The sequence below is a fragment of the Thalia democratica genome, chromosome 5 (genome assembly GCF_965202585.1).
Source record: "Thalia democratica chromosome 5, ktThaDemo2.hap1.1, whole genome shotgun sequence".
In the NCBI taxonomy this organism is placed as follows: domain Eukaryota; kingdom Metazoa; phylum Chordata; class Thaliacea; order Salpida; family Salpidae; genus Thalia; species Thalia democratica.
The window spans coordinates 26596296-26614560 of record NC_139169.1 but is presented as its reverse complement, the minus strand read 5'-3'; the positions used below and the strand labels follow the sequence as shown (position 1 = coordinate 26614560).

At 27.1% G+C, this 18265-nt stretch overlaps 1 protein-coding gene across 1 annotated transcript; it reads left to right on the top strand.

Moving 5' to 3' along the window:
• Positions 1-10413: 10413 nt before the first annotated feature.
• LOC145836366 (uncharacterized) lies at positions 10414-16848 on the top strand. Its single transcript, XM_082944175.1, has 7 exons — positions 10414-10475; positions 11510-11666; positions 11838-11933; positions 13443-13507; positions 13590-13727; positions 13789-13926; positions 16357-16848. Exons 1-7 carry the CDS (start codon positions 10439-10441, stop codon positions 16809-16811), a joined length of 1086 nt encoding a protein of 361 aa, XP_082800301.1. The 5' UTR covers positions 10414-10438; the 3' UTR covers positions 16812-16848.
• Positions 16849-18265: the final 1417 nt, after the last annotated feature.

Genomic DNA, 18265 nt, shown 5'->3' with positions numbered 1-18265 from the left:
AAATGACACGGTGCGTCACTTTGGCACGGTGCGTCACTTTGACACGGAGGGTCACTTTGGCACGGCGACAAAACGACACGGTGCGTCACTTTGACACAGCGACAAAATGACACGGTGCGTCACTTTGGCACAGAGGGTCACTTTGGCACAGCGACAAAACGACACGGTGCGTCACTTTGGCACAGCAACAAAATGACACGGTGCGTCACTTTGGCACAGAGGGTCACTTTGGCAAAGCGACAAAACGACACGGTGCGTCACTTTGGCACGGAGGGTCACTTTGGCACAGCGACAAAACGACACGGTGCGTCACTTTGGCACGGAGGGTCACTTTGGCACAGCGACAAAATGACACGATACGTCACTTTGACACAGCGACAAAATGATACGGTGCGTGTCTATAGCATGGATTAACAAACTTATAAGCAAAACTAAACTTCTTCAGTAGTATAACTTTTAATTGTAAAATTTTGATAGTAATTAGTTAAAGAAAGGATTTATTATATTTTTTCCAAACTATAGTAGCTTGATACATTTGAAACTATATATGATACAATGCTTTAAAATTTAAGTCATTGTATAAAAACAAAAGTATTTTAAGTTTTATTTTTTACGTTTCACGACTTTTCATATTTATGTAATGAATAAAATTTAGTACTTTTTGTTAAACGTTTAACTAATTATTATCAGGAATTGTGATAAAAAATAACTAAGATTTAATTTAGTACAGAGTTATTTTGTTGTTAGAATAAGTCATGCGTGTTTTAACTCTACTTTTAAAAAATACAGAGTTAAGCTGCTTTTGTTGTAACTAGCCAGTTATATTAAATATGTTTAATATATTAACCTAGTAGTTTGTTTAAACATAAAAGTTTTTTCATTACTGTTTTTTAAACGACAAAAGGTTATCGCTCGAAAAGTTATACCAAAGAACATTTCAGTTATCGAGTTGTAAATCACATGATTTAACAATCTATTACGAGCAGTTAAAAATAATTTTTTTTAATGTAAAGTCCTAAATTTCCAAAAACATACAAAAAAAATATTCAACAAAAATTAATAAGTTAGGATGTTTACTTAAAACTCTGTATTGAAATTTGTATAATAAACTCGTCTAAAAGCAAATAATTAAAACAAACGGTCCTGGAGGCTAAATTTATGAAAAAGTTTAAATAGTATTATGAACAGTTGAAAGAAAATTAAGAGTCTTATGCAACCATTCATGCGCATTTATATATTTATCACTTTTAAGAAAATTAAGCACTAGAGGTTATACATACAACATTGCTGCTGCAGCCTAGAATCAACATGTTTTTGAAATTTTATTTATTGATTTATTCTAAGTCTTTTTTAATCCTTCATTACTACTTTTAATTTGATTTTATTTCTAAGTAGTAGAACACCTTTAAATATAAATATTCTAAAATAGCTTTCTCTGAGTATTAAACTGTGTTTTAAGGGTTTTAAAACATTCAAAATATTTTGTAAAGTAAAATGTACCATTCACTCATTATAAAGCCTAGTTTGTATAAAATAGCATTAAGTACAATCCAGTAATTATTTAAGATAAGTTTATTAATTTAGGTAATTTTGAACAAAAAAGGTTTTGGTAATAGATTATTTTATGAATATAACACCATAGTTTTATAATAAATTTCAATAAACAAAATTAAAAATTAGTTGTAATAGCAATTTAAGTTTCTTATATTAAAAAAAATCCTATTCTAAAATTGAAAAAAAAATTACAAAATAGAAATACACTGTTTTATAACTTACTTTTGTATTCCATTGTTAATCATTTCTGGTAAGTCTAGTTGTTATGTTAAGAAAAAATTAGAAAAAAAAAATTATGAAATTAATATGAGCTAGAGGGTAGAACTGTTGTAAAAATATTCATTGGGGCTCATTCAAATCTGAATATCATAGGGGTTAATTAAGATTCATATTTTGGTTTAATTAACCAAAAAATTGTATTTTGTTAAAGCAAGTCTACAAGTGTGTAGTAGTAGTTTATTGAGTTTTATTTAAAGAGATGCTTGATGTAGGGAATGTTTTGCTAAAAAACTAATTTATTTGCGGTTATTTGTACTTATACTTTTATCTATGCATTTTTAGTGCTTAGATGCTCAATTTTATTTGCGAAAGAGCATTATATTTCTACTTCTAAGTGCACGATATATGTTGCAACTAACATAAGTCGCATAGAGGCGCGACAATTTCGATCTTTTAAGTCAGGTGCACAATGATTTTTTGAAGATGGGGCTACTAACGTAAATCGTCAGGGAACGCAGTATTTTATTTCAAAATTGCAACCTATTAAGTCGCCAAAAGAGCGCAAGTATTTCTTTTTTAGGCATAAAAGCGTAAAATAAGAACCGCATTAGAATTTAGAATTACAACAGCAGAAAAGATGTTTTCGATAACGTTTGAGTTTAGTTTATAAAACAAGTTTTCCTCTTTGTTTACATCTACTACTTTATTGTTTTGATGTGCTGAATGATTGATCTAAAATGTAGATTGTATTTTTCAAATTAGAATGTTTCTGAAGTTTAAAAAATATGTTTATATGAGTTTTTATCTTTCTATTCGTAAAATGGCAAGTCATTTTCTAATTTTTAATACTCGTTTCAAGTTCTAGTACAAAACTGTTTTTAAGTTTTTTCATTCGAAAGAAATCAAAAATAAATTCCCCTTTAATTTTGGCAGTCGTATTTTGTTAAAAAAGTTGCTGCTTTTGTATCTTTGTGAACGTTGTTTGATACAAATAATTATTTGTCGTTTCTTAAGCACAGCTTTTAAGCACACCTAACACCTTGCTACTGCTTAAAAATGAGTATGTTGTTTATAAGTACGACGATGGACCATAGAAGGTATAAAAATTACGTGTTTCACTTTATTTTATGAAGTCACAATCTAAAGTTTCGGTTAGAAGACAGGAAACCAAAAATTTTCCTAGAAAAATAAGATCGTAGTCCAACCAATGAAGATTGAAGTTTCACAACAAATCGTTCCCTCCCTTATTAACCATCGTGTCATTTTGTCGCTGTGCTAAAGTGACCCTCCGCGTCATTTTGTCGCTGCGCCAAAGTGACCCTCCGTGCCAAAGTGACGGACCGTGTCGTTTTGTCGCTGTGCCAAAGTGACCCTCCGTGCCAAAGTGACGGACCGTGTCGTTTTGTCGCTGTGCCTAAGTGACCCTCCGTGCCAAAGTGACGCACCGTGTCATTTTGTCGCTGTGCCAAAGTGACCTTCCGTGCCAAAGTGACGCACCATGTCGTTTTGTCGCTGTGCCAAAGTGACCCTCCGTGCCAAAGTGATGCACTGTGTCGTTTTGTCGCTGTGCCAAAGTGACCCTCTATGCCAAAGTGACGCACCGTGTCGTTTTGTCGCTGTGCCAAAGTGACCCTCTGTGCCAAAGTGACGCACCGTGTCATTTTGTCGCCGTGCCAAAGTGACCCTCTGTGCCAAAGTGACGGACCGTGTCATTTTGTCGCCGTGCCAAAGTGACCCTCTGTGCCAAAGTGACGCACCGTGCCAGAGTGACCATCCGTGTCATTTTGTCACTGTGCCAAATAGACGCCCCGTGTTGTTTTGTCGCCGTGCCAAAGTGACCCTCTGTGCCAAAGTGACGCACCGTGCCAAGGTGACGCACCGTGTCATTTTGTCGCTGTGCCAAAGTGACGCACCGTGTCTATTTGACGACCGTGTCATTTTGTCGCTGTGTCATTCTGACCCGCTCCCTTCTTTTCGAACTTTTCACATTTTGTCAGTTTTCTCCTGATATTACATTCCTAAGTCACCGTATACTAGTTGTTACTGCAATCTGTTTCTTAAGCTAACAAAACATACCTTTTTTTTTTGAAGTTTTAGAATGGAAATTTTTCTTTTAGTTTTAGACGCTTTAAAAAGTTTAGCCACCCGAAATCCTTCTAAGTCACTGTAATTTTAATAAATGAAACTATAACTCTTTTAAAATTAAAATAAGCTAACAGTTTAACATTTCATATAACAAGTGTAATTACATTATGTAATTACTGAAATCTAGTTAAAATTATGAAAATTATTTCTTTTAAGTGAATGCATAACCATCAGCCTACTTAATAATTTTAGTTTCACTTTATGCACTATGAATATAATTTAGGCATAAGTACTGAGTACTCTGTTTAAATTTTATCTTTGTTGATAATTTTACAAAAAAAAATTGACCGGTAATTGTAGGTAGTTTAACATTTTGTCGGTTTCATTTTAATTTCTATATTAATTAGTTTCAAATATTTTTATTCACAACCAGGTTAAAGGCTCAATAAGATTGTGAATAACTCTATAAACTTATTTTTCTCGAAAGTTTGTTCGTTCTTTTCTAAGGATTGTAAAGTTAATTTATTCTAAGAATGAGCAAAAAAATTCGAAAATGATCTAAACAAGAAATAACAAAAGCTTCATAACCCTTACAGTGACCTTCCGCTAAATACATACTGTTAGCTAAAAACCGTTGTGTTAAAATTGCATATATTTTTTTACTTTGAATTGAAAACAGAACTACTGAATAAAGTATAACAAAAAAATTTTATAAAAAAAATTTTTATTAAATATAAACAAAACAAATCTAAAAGAGTAGAAAAAATAAAAACTCCGGACTTTAGTAACTGCTTAAATTAAAATTCGAAGTACAAATAAAGTTTAAATTTGTTTAGTTAAGCTTAAAACTGATTTTTAAATATTGTTAAAAACTCTTTCAGAAAGAAAATTAATAAACGAATTACAATTACAAAAAAACACCTCCACACTCTTATACTTTAAATAAACTATTCTTTACTTTAAACTTTGATTTGAAAATAAAAATTTACTCCGGTCTTTGAAAGCAGCCGATTATGATTTTGCACGTAAAAATTACTAGATTAAAATAATATATCAGAGTACACAGAACATAATGGTGCGGATAATATTACAAACATGTTATAATAATCTTTTTAGGTTTAAACAGTATAATAAAATAATTAAGTCAATTAACTAGGCACTAAAAAGCTATAAACATGTTTTTCAGTATAGAACTCTCTAAGCAAAAAATAAAAACTTAAGTATAAAAGTTAGAAGGAGCTAAGACGAGTAAAATAAATCAAAAGATCTACGGAACTTAAACCATTAGGATAGAGCTAAATCGTTTTTTATTAAACTATATTCGTTTGGATCCGGAAGTATTTTCAAAATAATATAAAGCCCGAATCGGGTATATTTGTTAAATTAGTATCTAGGTGAATCTGGATGTTTGATTCAGTAGATCATTATTAAAAAGGCATTCGCAGACTATGAATTTTGATATATATTTTCATTGTTTTTAACTGAATTTCATTCAAGTTAAAATTTAATTAAAAGTAAATCCATTGAGTGTATGAATAGCTATACACTTTTTTAAAAATTACTTCTAGAAAAACGTTTTCTAACTATTGTTTTTATACTTAGGTTTTGTATACATATATTGCAATCATTTAATATTTTAAGTTTAAGTTTAGTTTAATATCAATTTTATATAATGAAAGTATTTGATCAAATTATAGATCTAATAAAGTAATTTTTAATTTAGTCTTTTTATTTAGTATCACAAAATTTTAGTGTCCAAAAATGTCTCTTTATGCGTAAAACACTATTCGCGCAAATTGACGAATCGTGAAGAAAATTCAAATGTAATAAACTAATTCTACGTGCAAAAGTAACTAATTTCTCCCAAAAGTGATAGTAATTTTAAGTAAAATATCTATTTATTTAAAAAAAACTTTATTTTTAGAGGACTTTATTGTTTAATATTTAGTAAACTTTGTATAGTAAATTTATATTTTGCTTAAAAATTTTTAGCTTTCTATTCATACCGAAAATAGGTTAAAACACGTAATTCACACACTATTACATAAACTTGGATCAACTTTAATTTAATTTACCTTAAAATACTTGTGAAAAATATAACTCTGAAATTAAAACTTGAAGTGTTTTACATGTGTTTTAATTTATTGTGTAAAAAACGTCATATTAGAAGTTTTTATCTTTTGTATGTAAAATTTACTTGTACAGTCTTAATTCTCCTCTTAACACTTTTTTAAAGAACAGTAGATCTTTGTTAATGTTTTTTGACTGACAGGCACAAACATTTTAATTAAAATACTTAGTTATACTTGTAAATTTTTCATTTAAATTTTATAATTTTATGAGCTACTATAAAGAAGTTTTCAATATATTTCTAATAGGTATTAATTAACATTCTTAAAATCTGCTCAACAAAAATTTAGATTGAGTTTTTCAGAAATTGGTTTTAGACTATTATCAAAACTAATGATAAATGAAATAAGTATATGATGATTAGTATAAGTCAAAAATGAATCAACGGAACAAAAAACAACTCTGTTTAAACCCATACAGTTACAAACAAGTAAATTTATAGTATTATCATATTAATGTGTAGGTAAAGAAATTAGTTAATTAAATAAACTATCCTATAAATCATTGTAAATACACTTTATTTTAAAGCCAGTATTATATCAATATAAATGTGGCAAGTTGAAGTCATCAAGAATGTAGAAAAAGTGTTTTTTTGGTATGAAGTGTTTAATTAAGTCAATCAAGTTTTAAAACAGTAGTTAAAGATTTAGAATATTTTGGAGGAACTTACGTACATAAAAATCTCAGTATTAAGCCATTTAAAACTAAATAAAAATTTGAAAATACGAAATTAGTTTCCGATTCAATAACTTTTTTTAAGTTAAAAAAAGGAGCAATGCCTAACCAAAAACTAAATCTCATTACGGTCAATAAAATCTTATATAAAAAAATTTAAAAAAATACGTCCGAAGGTAACACATTTGAGTTAATTAAATGGGTTTTGCACATTTGACATTCTACAAAACTTATCCTACTCACACTAGATCTTCAAAATAAAGTTTGTGCCTTCTAGAAACTTCTTGAATTGTATCACCGTTTTTTGTCACAATTGCTTCATGTAAAGTAGTTGCAACTAAAAATTCCAAGGTCGTATTTTTGGTCAAAAAGAGTTTACATTGAGGTTGTTATCAGAAAGCCAAAACTTGCTACTTCGAAGGTTGTTTTAAGACGAACTAAAACTTTGCACATATATTTTTGTGATATTTTCCAAAAAAGAAAAGCTGACAACTCATAGGCTGAGTATATTGCAAGCACACTACTTACCATTGTCAATAGTTGTTAAGGTTCATATATTTGTCTCTTTTATTTCAAGTGACCAATTTCAAAAATAATTAAATAGAAAAAACGAACGTTAATAACGAAATACAAGGGAATTTAAAACCAATTTAGAAATAAATCGCTTGATAATATATTTTTTTTGCATTTTATAACCTACGTAGAATAAAAATATGTTTCCTTTGCACCTGGAGATCGTCACCTTGGAACTTATACGAAAAGCCCAGAAAGCACTAGTATTTTCTTTTTATATAGAGTTAATTCTCATACTTGCAATTAAAAAACATAGTGGATTGAATGGTTAGCATTTTGCAGTTAAAATTTGATTATAGTTTTCTATGCTTGCACAACTGTAAACTAACATAAAATCAATACTTACCTAATTATTAATAAATTACAACTTTTATACAAAAAAAAAGTGCAAAGTACCTGAGAAAACCTTACCAACGTTATTAATAACTTGTAATTATTTTTTTCATATAACAGCTAAAAATTTTTTAAGATGATTAGTAAAAAAAAATTTAGTCAGGCTTGGCAAAAAATAATTTGTAAAACAAACTAGAGGTTATAATACCTAATACCAAAAAAAATTATCTAAAACATGCAACATTTTCAAAAAAGTCAAAGCAATTCTAAGCACAAATAAAAAACATAATATACAGTTTTTATATATTTAATTTCTTTTTTCTTATTAAAAAAAGAACTACATACGTAAAAATACTTTGTTTAGTACCCCTGAAAATACCAACTAAATGTTATAAGTTGTTACGGGGATACACCTATACTGGTACATTTCTATGAAAACTTATTAGATTATTAATGGTAACAAATGGCTTGCAATTAAAATTACCAGTCCACTAATGTTTACAAAATATAAGTGGAACCCACAAACTGTAAAACTGTGGCTTGTGAGAGGTTGTTAAATCAAAATTTAAAATTTTTATTAGATATTTTGGAAATTACCTAGAATGTTGCACAAATATCAAGCTGAAATTATATTGTATTTGATGTCTTTTTAAACCATAACTTTGGTTAAAAATCAATGTTTTATGTTAAAGCCTAATATTTTTTATCTAAGAAGACACTTTGTTTTAAAAATGCTACATAAATACATAGTGTTTGTAGAATTAAAATTATTTATTATACACTAAAATATTTAATTGATTTTATTTTACAATGTTGTATTGATATAATTGATTTATATTTAATCATGAAAGTTTTTAAATGTTTTAGTTTTATAAGTTTATGATTAGTAAGTTCAGTTTTATTTAGGAATTCATAAAATAAAAATTTTTAGCCCAAAATTGTGATTAAAAAAGACATCTAATATAATATAATTTCAGCTTGATATTGGTGAGACATCATTCTTGGTAATTACGGATATTTAAGTATATATGTGTTGGCCATTTGTTTTGATCTTGTAATGTTCAACTCAGATAGTTGTCAAAGGATCTCCATAACTTATATGTTGAGTGACAAATTTTTTATGCTGACTCAACAAATATTGGGGAACATCTAGAATTTAAACAGGACTCTTATAGGTCATATACATTCTGGGGTTTTTTGAATTTGACATGAATAGCAAATAAAAAGTTACATAAAAAAGGTCTGAGGTACACTAGAGATAGTAACAAAAATATCACATATAATAAAGATATTTTCAAATGAATTTGGATAATTGTGGTAGTTTTTGTAAATACATATGAAGAATACAATGAATTTTGAAATGCTTCTGCCTGCTAAGGACTAATTTATATAATTTATTTAACTGTTCAAAATATAGTTTTAATTGTTTGCTAACAAAAGATCCTAGTGAAGTAACTTCACTGGAATATAAATAAAAACAAATTATACAGTAATCTTCCTTTATTCTACCAACATATGTTTCTGTGTGTCAACGAATCAACACACTTCAACTGGGTTGTTAATCCCAGTTATCTTTCCCATTAATAACCCAGTTGAAGTGTGTTGATTCGTTGACATATAGAAACATATGTTGGTAGAATAAAGGAAGATTACTGTATAATTTGTTTTTATATAATCTTTTTGTATATTTCTATAAGTCACGCGGATGTTGTAAACTGTTTTCTGCAGTTTTTGTGACGTGCTTCCAGTATTGAAAAAACAAATATTTTTTATTGTTAGAAGTTAATTTCTTTTCAATGATTACGTAAAAAAAATATTTGCAATGAACTTTATTTTGCTTTTGATATAAAATAAACAACATTTTGAAAGTTATGAGCATTCGGCAGAGATTTGGCAGTTATTGGTGTGCTTAAATTTAAGATGCATTTCAAACACGTTAAATTTAAGATGCTTTCTTTATTAAATTCTAACATGCTTATTAGTATTTTATTATCATTTGTGTTTAAATGTAGTTTTAGTATAGAATGATGTAATTATAACGTATCTTTGTGTTGTTTAGTCTATGTAAATAAAATATAAGTGTTGTTTCGATTGTTGTATTAAATTGCTATACTATTTCCTATTACCCCTAAATAACATCTCTGTAACGAAATAGTATATACATTATACATTAATATGTTATGTACTATACTTTAAAGTTTTAAACTTTTACTCATCTTATTATTTAAATCATTTACTTGTTTAAGTACCAGAAATTTTTTATGGAATTGACTTTTTAAAAATTTTTTATAGTGTAATTTGGTGGCACTTATTACTTGGTTTCAATTTTTAATATGTTGAGCTGATAAGTATTTGAGATACTTGATTTTCATAATTTTTCAATTTATTTATTTTTTCATTATTTTAATAAATACCATGTTTGCTAAATGACATGCAATCATTCAATTATATCAAATCAAAAACTTTAATTTTCTGAAGTCTTGTTATTTATCTTAACACTTTTTAACACCTAATTAAACTTAAGCACTATTATGTGACACTTTTTTGCCCATATAAAACTTTTATCTAGTGTAATAAATCAATATGTACATAAGCAAGCAATTTTTGTTTTTAACTTGAGAAATTATTTAAATAATATAGCTTTAATTTTTTTTATTTAGAAAAATATTTAAGTTTAAATTGTAAAAAAAGTATGATTTATTTGCCTTAATATTTTAATTTTTGGCATGCATTTTATTTACTCCCCCTACAAAATCGCTGATGCTAGTAGTCGATTTAAGTAAACAGATTTAAAATAAAATCAACATTTAGTTCATTCAAATGATGTTTAAACAGGAAATTATTTGATTGAATAGTTTTTTGTATAAAAATGGATGAACTTGGTAACAACAGAACTCTAAATGAAAGTTAGTTTCTCTTATACAACACATTAAAGTACTTTAAAAATGTACAATTGTTTTGTTTACCAACTAGTTTTGTCATAGTTTTTATTATTCAAAGTAATTAAAGTCTTTAGGATTTCAAATATTTTCTAAATAAGTTGAAGTTGATTCTTTATTTCAGGGGTCGGCAAACTGCGGCCCGCGGGCCACATGAAAATTTTTATTCAACTGGTTTAATATACTAATATTTTCGAAAACACAAAAATAAAATTTCAGTGTTATATTAAAAGGATATTCTATCGCCTAAATTTTTTTTGTTCAAAATGTTTTTTAAAGCACATAAAAAAAGTTACTTTTTGACCTGCCGACCCCTGCTTTATTTAAAGCTTAAAGTATAAATTATTTAAAAATAAAAGTGTAGTTAGTTTTTGGTATGTGGGTATTTTTGATAAAAGTATTCTGACATTAAACATTTTAGAAGACAACTTTTTTACTAAAAATTTTTACAGAAAAAAATCTATCTGCTCCTAGGTTTTTTCAGCAAGATATATAAATTTTGAGCAATTTTATTCAATATGCCTTGGTATAATTCATGTTATAGCATTTTAAAATTAATAATAATTAAGTTCTTCTATTTTTAAGGTTATTAAGTTCTTAATAATTAATATGTAAGTTCTTCTATACTTACATTTTTACTTGTTTTTAAAAATTGTTAATTCTATAAAACTATTCTTACAACAAAATTGCTTATAATTTTGTATAGGTAGTAATGGAATTATTTAAATATACTAGCCTTTAAAACTGTGTTATATGAAAAAAAAAATTTGTCACTGTTATAGTTTGGTCTTTGCATTCCTCAAAAAATCTTCTGTTATTTTTTTATTTGACAAAAAACAGTTTTTAGTTACATGGAATCTAGCAAAAAGAGTTAGTAGCTTGATACAGTATCTGTAAAAAAAAACTTTAAGTAAAATTAAGTTTAATCAAACTTTATAATCCCTCTATAAAGTTATTGTTAGTTTATTGATGGTATCAAAAATATTAATTACATTTTTTAGATTTAAACCAAGCTGAGTTTTTGATGTCTAACTTGAAACAGCTTATTGAAAAGCAAAATTCAGAAAATCAATATTTACAAAGCAAGAATTCCAGTTTGAAAACAGAAAATAAAGTTCTTGCCGAAAATAATGCTAAGTTGTTGGAACTGAATAAAAAGTAAAAGAAAAAATGAAATTTTGCAATATATATTTTTTAATACCTTTCATTTCTATAGTATTTGTAAAAACTTACTTAAGGCAGTAAAAAAGTTTAGTATAGAATGATATTTTTCAAAAATTCCCAGCATCTTTAATAACAGTAAAGTTTACAAGTTTAAAATTGTTACAGTTTTGAAATGGAAACTAGAATAATGGCTGAAACACATGTTAAATTAGCAAAAGAAATTGAGGTATTAAAAAAGGACTTATTTATGAAAAGTTCTAAGTTAGTAGTAATAATTCCACAGTTTGTTACATTAATTTAAGATTTTATTCTAAGCTATATTCTGTTATTACACAACAATTTTATTGTTTATTCTTGAATGTTACTGTAAAATATTTTTTAGCAATAAGTAGTAATGAATGTTCAAAGTAATTAGTTTTAAACATAAATCACCCAAAATTTACTTTATCTTTTATAAAAGTGTTTCATTTCAATGTTTATCAAGTTTTAAAATTAACTACATTTTAATGATGTTGCTTTACACCCCTTACAGGGTTCGTGCGCGTCAGGCTAAATCAGTTTATTTGAAAAAAGTTGAAAAACGTCAGGCTAAATCAGTTTTTGTGTTTAAAAATTTGAGAATCTCAGTTTTTGTCAGTTCAAATGCATGAAATTTTTTTAATTAAGATCAAATTGAGATGTGAATTTATTTCTAAATAAAGATTTAGTTATTAAAGACAAAATCAGTCAGTATTTGTAAAAATAAGTGCTTAAAACATTTTGTTGAATCTCTAAAATAATTTTAAGAATCTTCATTATTTTGTTTTTAGTAGATTATATATGTCATAATTATAAAAATTCATAAAAAAGTACAGTTTAAACATTACAGTTTAGTTCAACAACTTGACTGTTTGTTAGAATTTGTTTACATGAGCTTTGTTTTTCAGAGATTGGTTGGTTAAACTGTTTTAATTTCTAATATAAAGGCTTTATACCAAATACTTTATAGATTAATACTCTTAGCAGTTTGTTCATATATTTTATTTTCTGTTTATTCAAACTTATTAGAGATATTCACAAGACTAAAAAATTACTTATGTAATATCATGATTATTTTAATTAGTTATTTTAAAAATTAAGATGCTTTAATGATAACATAAAGTTTTTGAGAGATGTGTTTAATTACATTTTGTTTTTCTTTTACAGACTTATTCACATTTCTGTTTTAATAAAAGCTTCTGGTCCAGTCATGTAACTTATAATTGACGAATTCAAGTACTAATTGACACGAACCTTGTATATGGGTGATAAGTGGTGGATGTAACTAAGCCCCAAAATTTAATAAAGGTATGAATTCATTGAAGCAGAAATTATAATGACCAGTTAGAAATATTCAAGTTGCTGGGTAAGGGATTGATAGATGTTGAAAAATAATTCATTTAAATTTTTATTTTCTTTAAAAGTAGTTTTTTGAATACTTTTATTGCGTTAATTTGCTAATTAAGACCCCCCAATGCCCAAAATGCCTTCTAAAGGTGATTTTTTCTACTTTGAAAAAATGTCAGGCTAAATAGGTCTCTGTCAGGCTAAATGAAAAGGAATTTCGCGCACGAACCCTGCCCTTATGACATCATCAAAGTACACAATTAAAACTTTATTTATTTTCTGTAAAAAAGAAATATTTTAATAACAATTTATTTGATAACATAATAAAAAGGTTTAAATAATTTGATAATTAACCACATCTTTGTATTTGAATACCTAATAATTTAGATTGCAAAATATCAACAGATGTTCTTGTTTTGATCAATCAAATGAAAAAGATGAAACATCAAACAAAACTAATGATGGTATAAGTAAGTATTATTTAATAGAAACAAATTATCAAAAATATGCTTGTAAAATTAAAATTTTTGTATACATTAATGATTTTAACAGAAGCCATCTCATTTAGTGCATTGGTTCATGAATTTAATGAAGTTGAAGTAGAACCAGAAGACAATCATAATTCCAATATAAATCCATCAAATGGAAATGTAGTAACTTGTTATGAAAATTCCGCTGAGAACATGACTGGTGAGTTTGAAACTGTCATTAAGTTTGTTAATGTATTTAAATTATAAACTTACATAACCAGAAGCCGGAAACTCAAAGTTTATCAACCGCTCTTCAAATATAGTTGATGTGGATTCAATGCAAACTGAAGAAAATGAGTTGTTAATCAATGAAAACAATTCAAATATGGACAAAAATTCCAGACAAGGCCCAAATGAAGGTAAAAAAAGTTAACTTATTATCCGAACTGTTTTTTTTTGTAATTTGTCTTTTTAACTTTAAAAATAATCATAACCAATTTTTATAGTGTTTAAAAAGTATTTTAAGAAAACTGGTATATATATATATATTTATAAGTTATCAAATTTGTTATATTCATTTTTATAAAGTCTTTGTATTCTTTTTTTTTCAATTTATCTCTCATAATTTGTAACAAGGTTTTTATTAATTTTTATGTTTTTATTGATTTATCTCTAATAACAATATTTTTTATGACCACAAAGTTTCCACATTCAGCTCATTTATTGTATTCACTGTTTTTTCTGTCATTTTGTTTTTAATTAAACTTTTTATTTTTGGTTTCTAACATGTTAATTTTAATATTTTCTTTTACATCGTGTATTTTGTTAAGTTTTATAACTTTTTTTTAACGCTTTGCTCATGTGCATTTTATGATTATGGTTTTTATTACTTGTTTTTGTACTTTTTCTCTTTTTCACTTGATTCTTAAAGGATGGATTTATTTTTTAGTTTTTTTCTTAAATTTGATTTAATGCATTTGGTTTTTAGGTCAATGAATGCATTTTTATAACCTTCTTTTTTTAAAACTTTTTATTCTCTCTGCTTCAGGTAAAATAATGCCTCTAAATCAGGGTTTCCCAAAATGAGTAATATGGCTGTTGTTCCTTTAGGGCCATTTGAAAAATTAGGTGGCTTTAAGCTGCAAAGAGACCATAGAGGAGGCCTTGACTAGAAATGAGGCCATAGAGAGGCATAATGCCCTGTTTTGAAACTTAAACTAGTTATTCTGGATTTGATGATAAAGAGAAAATAAAAAGTAGTTTTAAAAGTTTAATCAGTTATATAGAAAACAATTTTAACTAGATTAGGGCTTCCTACAGAGGGCCATTTTAGAAAGTTAGGGAGCCGTAAGCTGCAAACGGGGGGACTATAAGGCTAGATTTTCTGGAGCTAATGTTAAAGATCATAACAAGTTTTAGGGAGTTTTTAAGGTTAGTTTTTTGGGAAATGTTATTGGAGAAAGCTATTGCTTTCTATAAATTCTTTGAAGAGGGCCATATGAAAAAAGTTTTGGAAAAACCTGCTCTAAATACATGTGGAGGGTGGTAAGAAGTATCATTTAAAAAATATTCTATAGGTTTTGTATGGTTTACAGTTTTACATCTATTTTTCTCTGAGCTTTTAATTTTGTATCTAATACCTAGAAAACCCAGTTGATTCTCTCCTTTTATTATATTTCTTATATATTGCAAACTTAAGTCATGTTTAACAAATTTTTAGTTAGTTTGTTTTCAGTTTAAATTATTTTACATGAAAAACAAAAAAAAAATTCATCTGTTCACCTTTTGTGTATACATAATGAAATTAACTTGTTTAATTATTTGGCTATTTAATGAAGAACAATATTTTTTAGGGGTATTTTAAACTTTAATACTGTAAGGATACCTTAGTTATTTTTATACAATGTATTTTAAAAGCTTATGTGGTTTTTTTTTTCAAGAAAAACATGAAAGTTTTTGTTATTTGAGTGTTCTGTTGGGTTTTGTACTTTAAACATATTTTAGACATTCTTTCAAGAAGGTTTTATTTTTTTTAAGGGAAGGGTGTAGGTTTTATTGTCTCCTGTAATTGTAGGTTTTATTTATTATTATTTTATAAATTTTAATAGTTTTAAAGGTATTTATCACTGTTTTTGCGGTTATTGTATATATCTGTTTTACAGTGGTTTGCTGCCATGTCTTATGTTATGTTTTCAAGTATGGTGGTTATTCTACGCAGAAAAGTGTTACCTATGGTGCAAATTTTCCTCGTTAGGAAATTTTGTATTTTGTTGTTTTCAATTTACATTGTCCTTGTCCTAGGTTTAAATTGTGAGTTTTAAATGTTGGGTATATGTGTCCTGGGTTATTATTTTCAAAGTATTTTGGTTATATCTTATAAACTACTATGAATTTCAAAAACCGGTAAAACACAACTGGTAGCTCGATTTTTCTTGTAAAACATAAAGCAACATTAAAAAAAATCCTTAGGACCTGTTTTCAATAATGGAACATGCTTTTTTTACAGTGTGGCCAACTAAAATTTGTCTACCCTAATATGACCACAATTTTTAAAATCCAGTCAACCCGTAGCGTAGTGCAATTAATTAATATATAATATGTGTTTCAAGTTTTACTATAGTAAATTGTACTTGATTATTCAACTTATATGATGGTTTATATTAAATTTCTAGAAATTTAAATTAAAGCTTTTTTTTACTTCAATTGTTTTGTTATTAAAGTTATTTTTATGACGGTTTAATTTAAACTAATATATTTGACTAGCAACTAAAAAAATTATTAAACTTATGAGCATAAGAAAAAAACGTAAATGTTCTTGTATACAACTAACTATGTGTATAAATTTTCAGAAAGCAGTTCTTCGCACAAAAGAGAAGCAATTGAATGTCCCACCTGCAACAGGCCTTTTGTCAGCAGAAGCATTGTGAACGACTACATGCACAGAAAGAAGAAGTACACATACCCCAAATCCTACAAGTGTGAGGTCTGCCTCAAGTGTTTCTCCAGCAAATCGAGCCTCAGCATGCACACCAGAACGCACACCGGAGAAAAGCCCTTCGCGTGCACCGCCTGCGGCAAGAGGTTCGCCACCAAAAGCGTCCTGCAAAACCACGAGGCCACCCACAGCGAGGAGAGGAAGTTCAAGTGCGAGATATGTCCGGACCACAGGGGCTTCAAGACGAAGAACGACCTGGGCAGGCACATGGTGTACCACTACGACCCGAAGCACTCATGCGTGAAGTGCAGCAAGAAGTTTTACACTTCGAGCGCTTTGAGGTGGCACGAAAAAAGAAACAAGTGTTAGCTTGGCTTTAGTTGTGAAGACTGATTTCAAGCAACAGATCCAAACATAACTGAACTATTATCAAAGTTTTAGCTCAATAACAATTTTAAAAATTAATTAAACAACGTGTTAGTTGTGTGGTTTCGATGTATTGACTGTATTTGATTTCATATTTTTATGATTTAAAAATAGATTAATTCATCCAGAAATCAAATAAGATTTTTATTTATAAAACAAAGTTTTTTACTTAACAATTGTACAATGAAAACTATTTATTTTTTAAGACATTTTGTTAATGATTGAGAAAAATGTAGGTATTTAAACAATCAGTATCAATTTTGACTAAGTTTTATGACTGTAAATGTAAACTTTAAATAATTTAGAAATGTAGTTTTGTTTTTTGATTTAATAAGGTTTAGGTAAAAGTTTAAGATTTTTATTTAAAATTTTTTTTCCTAGACGTTTTAAAAAGCTCTACTTAAGAACAATAAATTATTTAGTTCAATAAAGGTCTCAAATTTTCTATGTTAGAAATTTTATGATTTTTTTTACAATAAAATTTCTTTAACCTTTTAAAGCTTATTGCATTTTCAACTTTTAATTGCTGAAAAATGAGATTATTTAAAAACATAAGAATATGGAAGTTATTATATATCTAAACAAATGGTGTTATTAATTATAGTTTGTTTGGTATTCATTTAGAAACATTACAAAAGTTTAAAATATATCTTCAAAACTTATATTGTGTTAATAACTGAAGTATATTTTCACTAGAACTAGTCAAAATTTTCTGTATATGCATTTTCGGAATATTTTTCTGTATTTATTACTTTGACTAAAAGTGTAATCAATTCTTTTAAATGATGTAGTCGATTCATTGACCATTATTTAACGTATTTAATAGAATTATATTTATAGGTTTTTTGAAACTAAAGTTTTTTTAAACTTCAATAAAAAGTGTTTTATTTTTAAAACAAAATTAAAACTTTGCAAAACTTATTGATGTTATAACTAAATACTTAAATATAAAACTTTTTATAAATAAAAGTAATGTTTATTTTTATATCTTGTTTTATTTAGTTTTATACAGGTTAAACATATACTAAAAACTTAAACACATACTAGTAAATTGAAAATTGCTTGCGCATAACTTGTTTCATTGTACTAACAAATGTTTTTGTATATTAAACATATGTCAGTACAATAAAGCTGTAATGCGCATGTTGTTTTTTGTTATTTAACTCTGCGAACATGCTTTATAACAAATTAGGATCTTCATTGGCAAACAGTTTTCTTGTAGCTTTCAACATTAGAAAAAAAAAGAATTCACTTTTTTTTCTTTTTTAGTTTCAATAATTGTTCTTATATTAAACAAAAAATATTACAAATTTACGATAGTTATTATCAAGTTTATTGCAAATAAAAAAATTTCTAGTTGTTGAAATTAAACATCTTTTCTTTTTGTTATAATACTA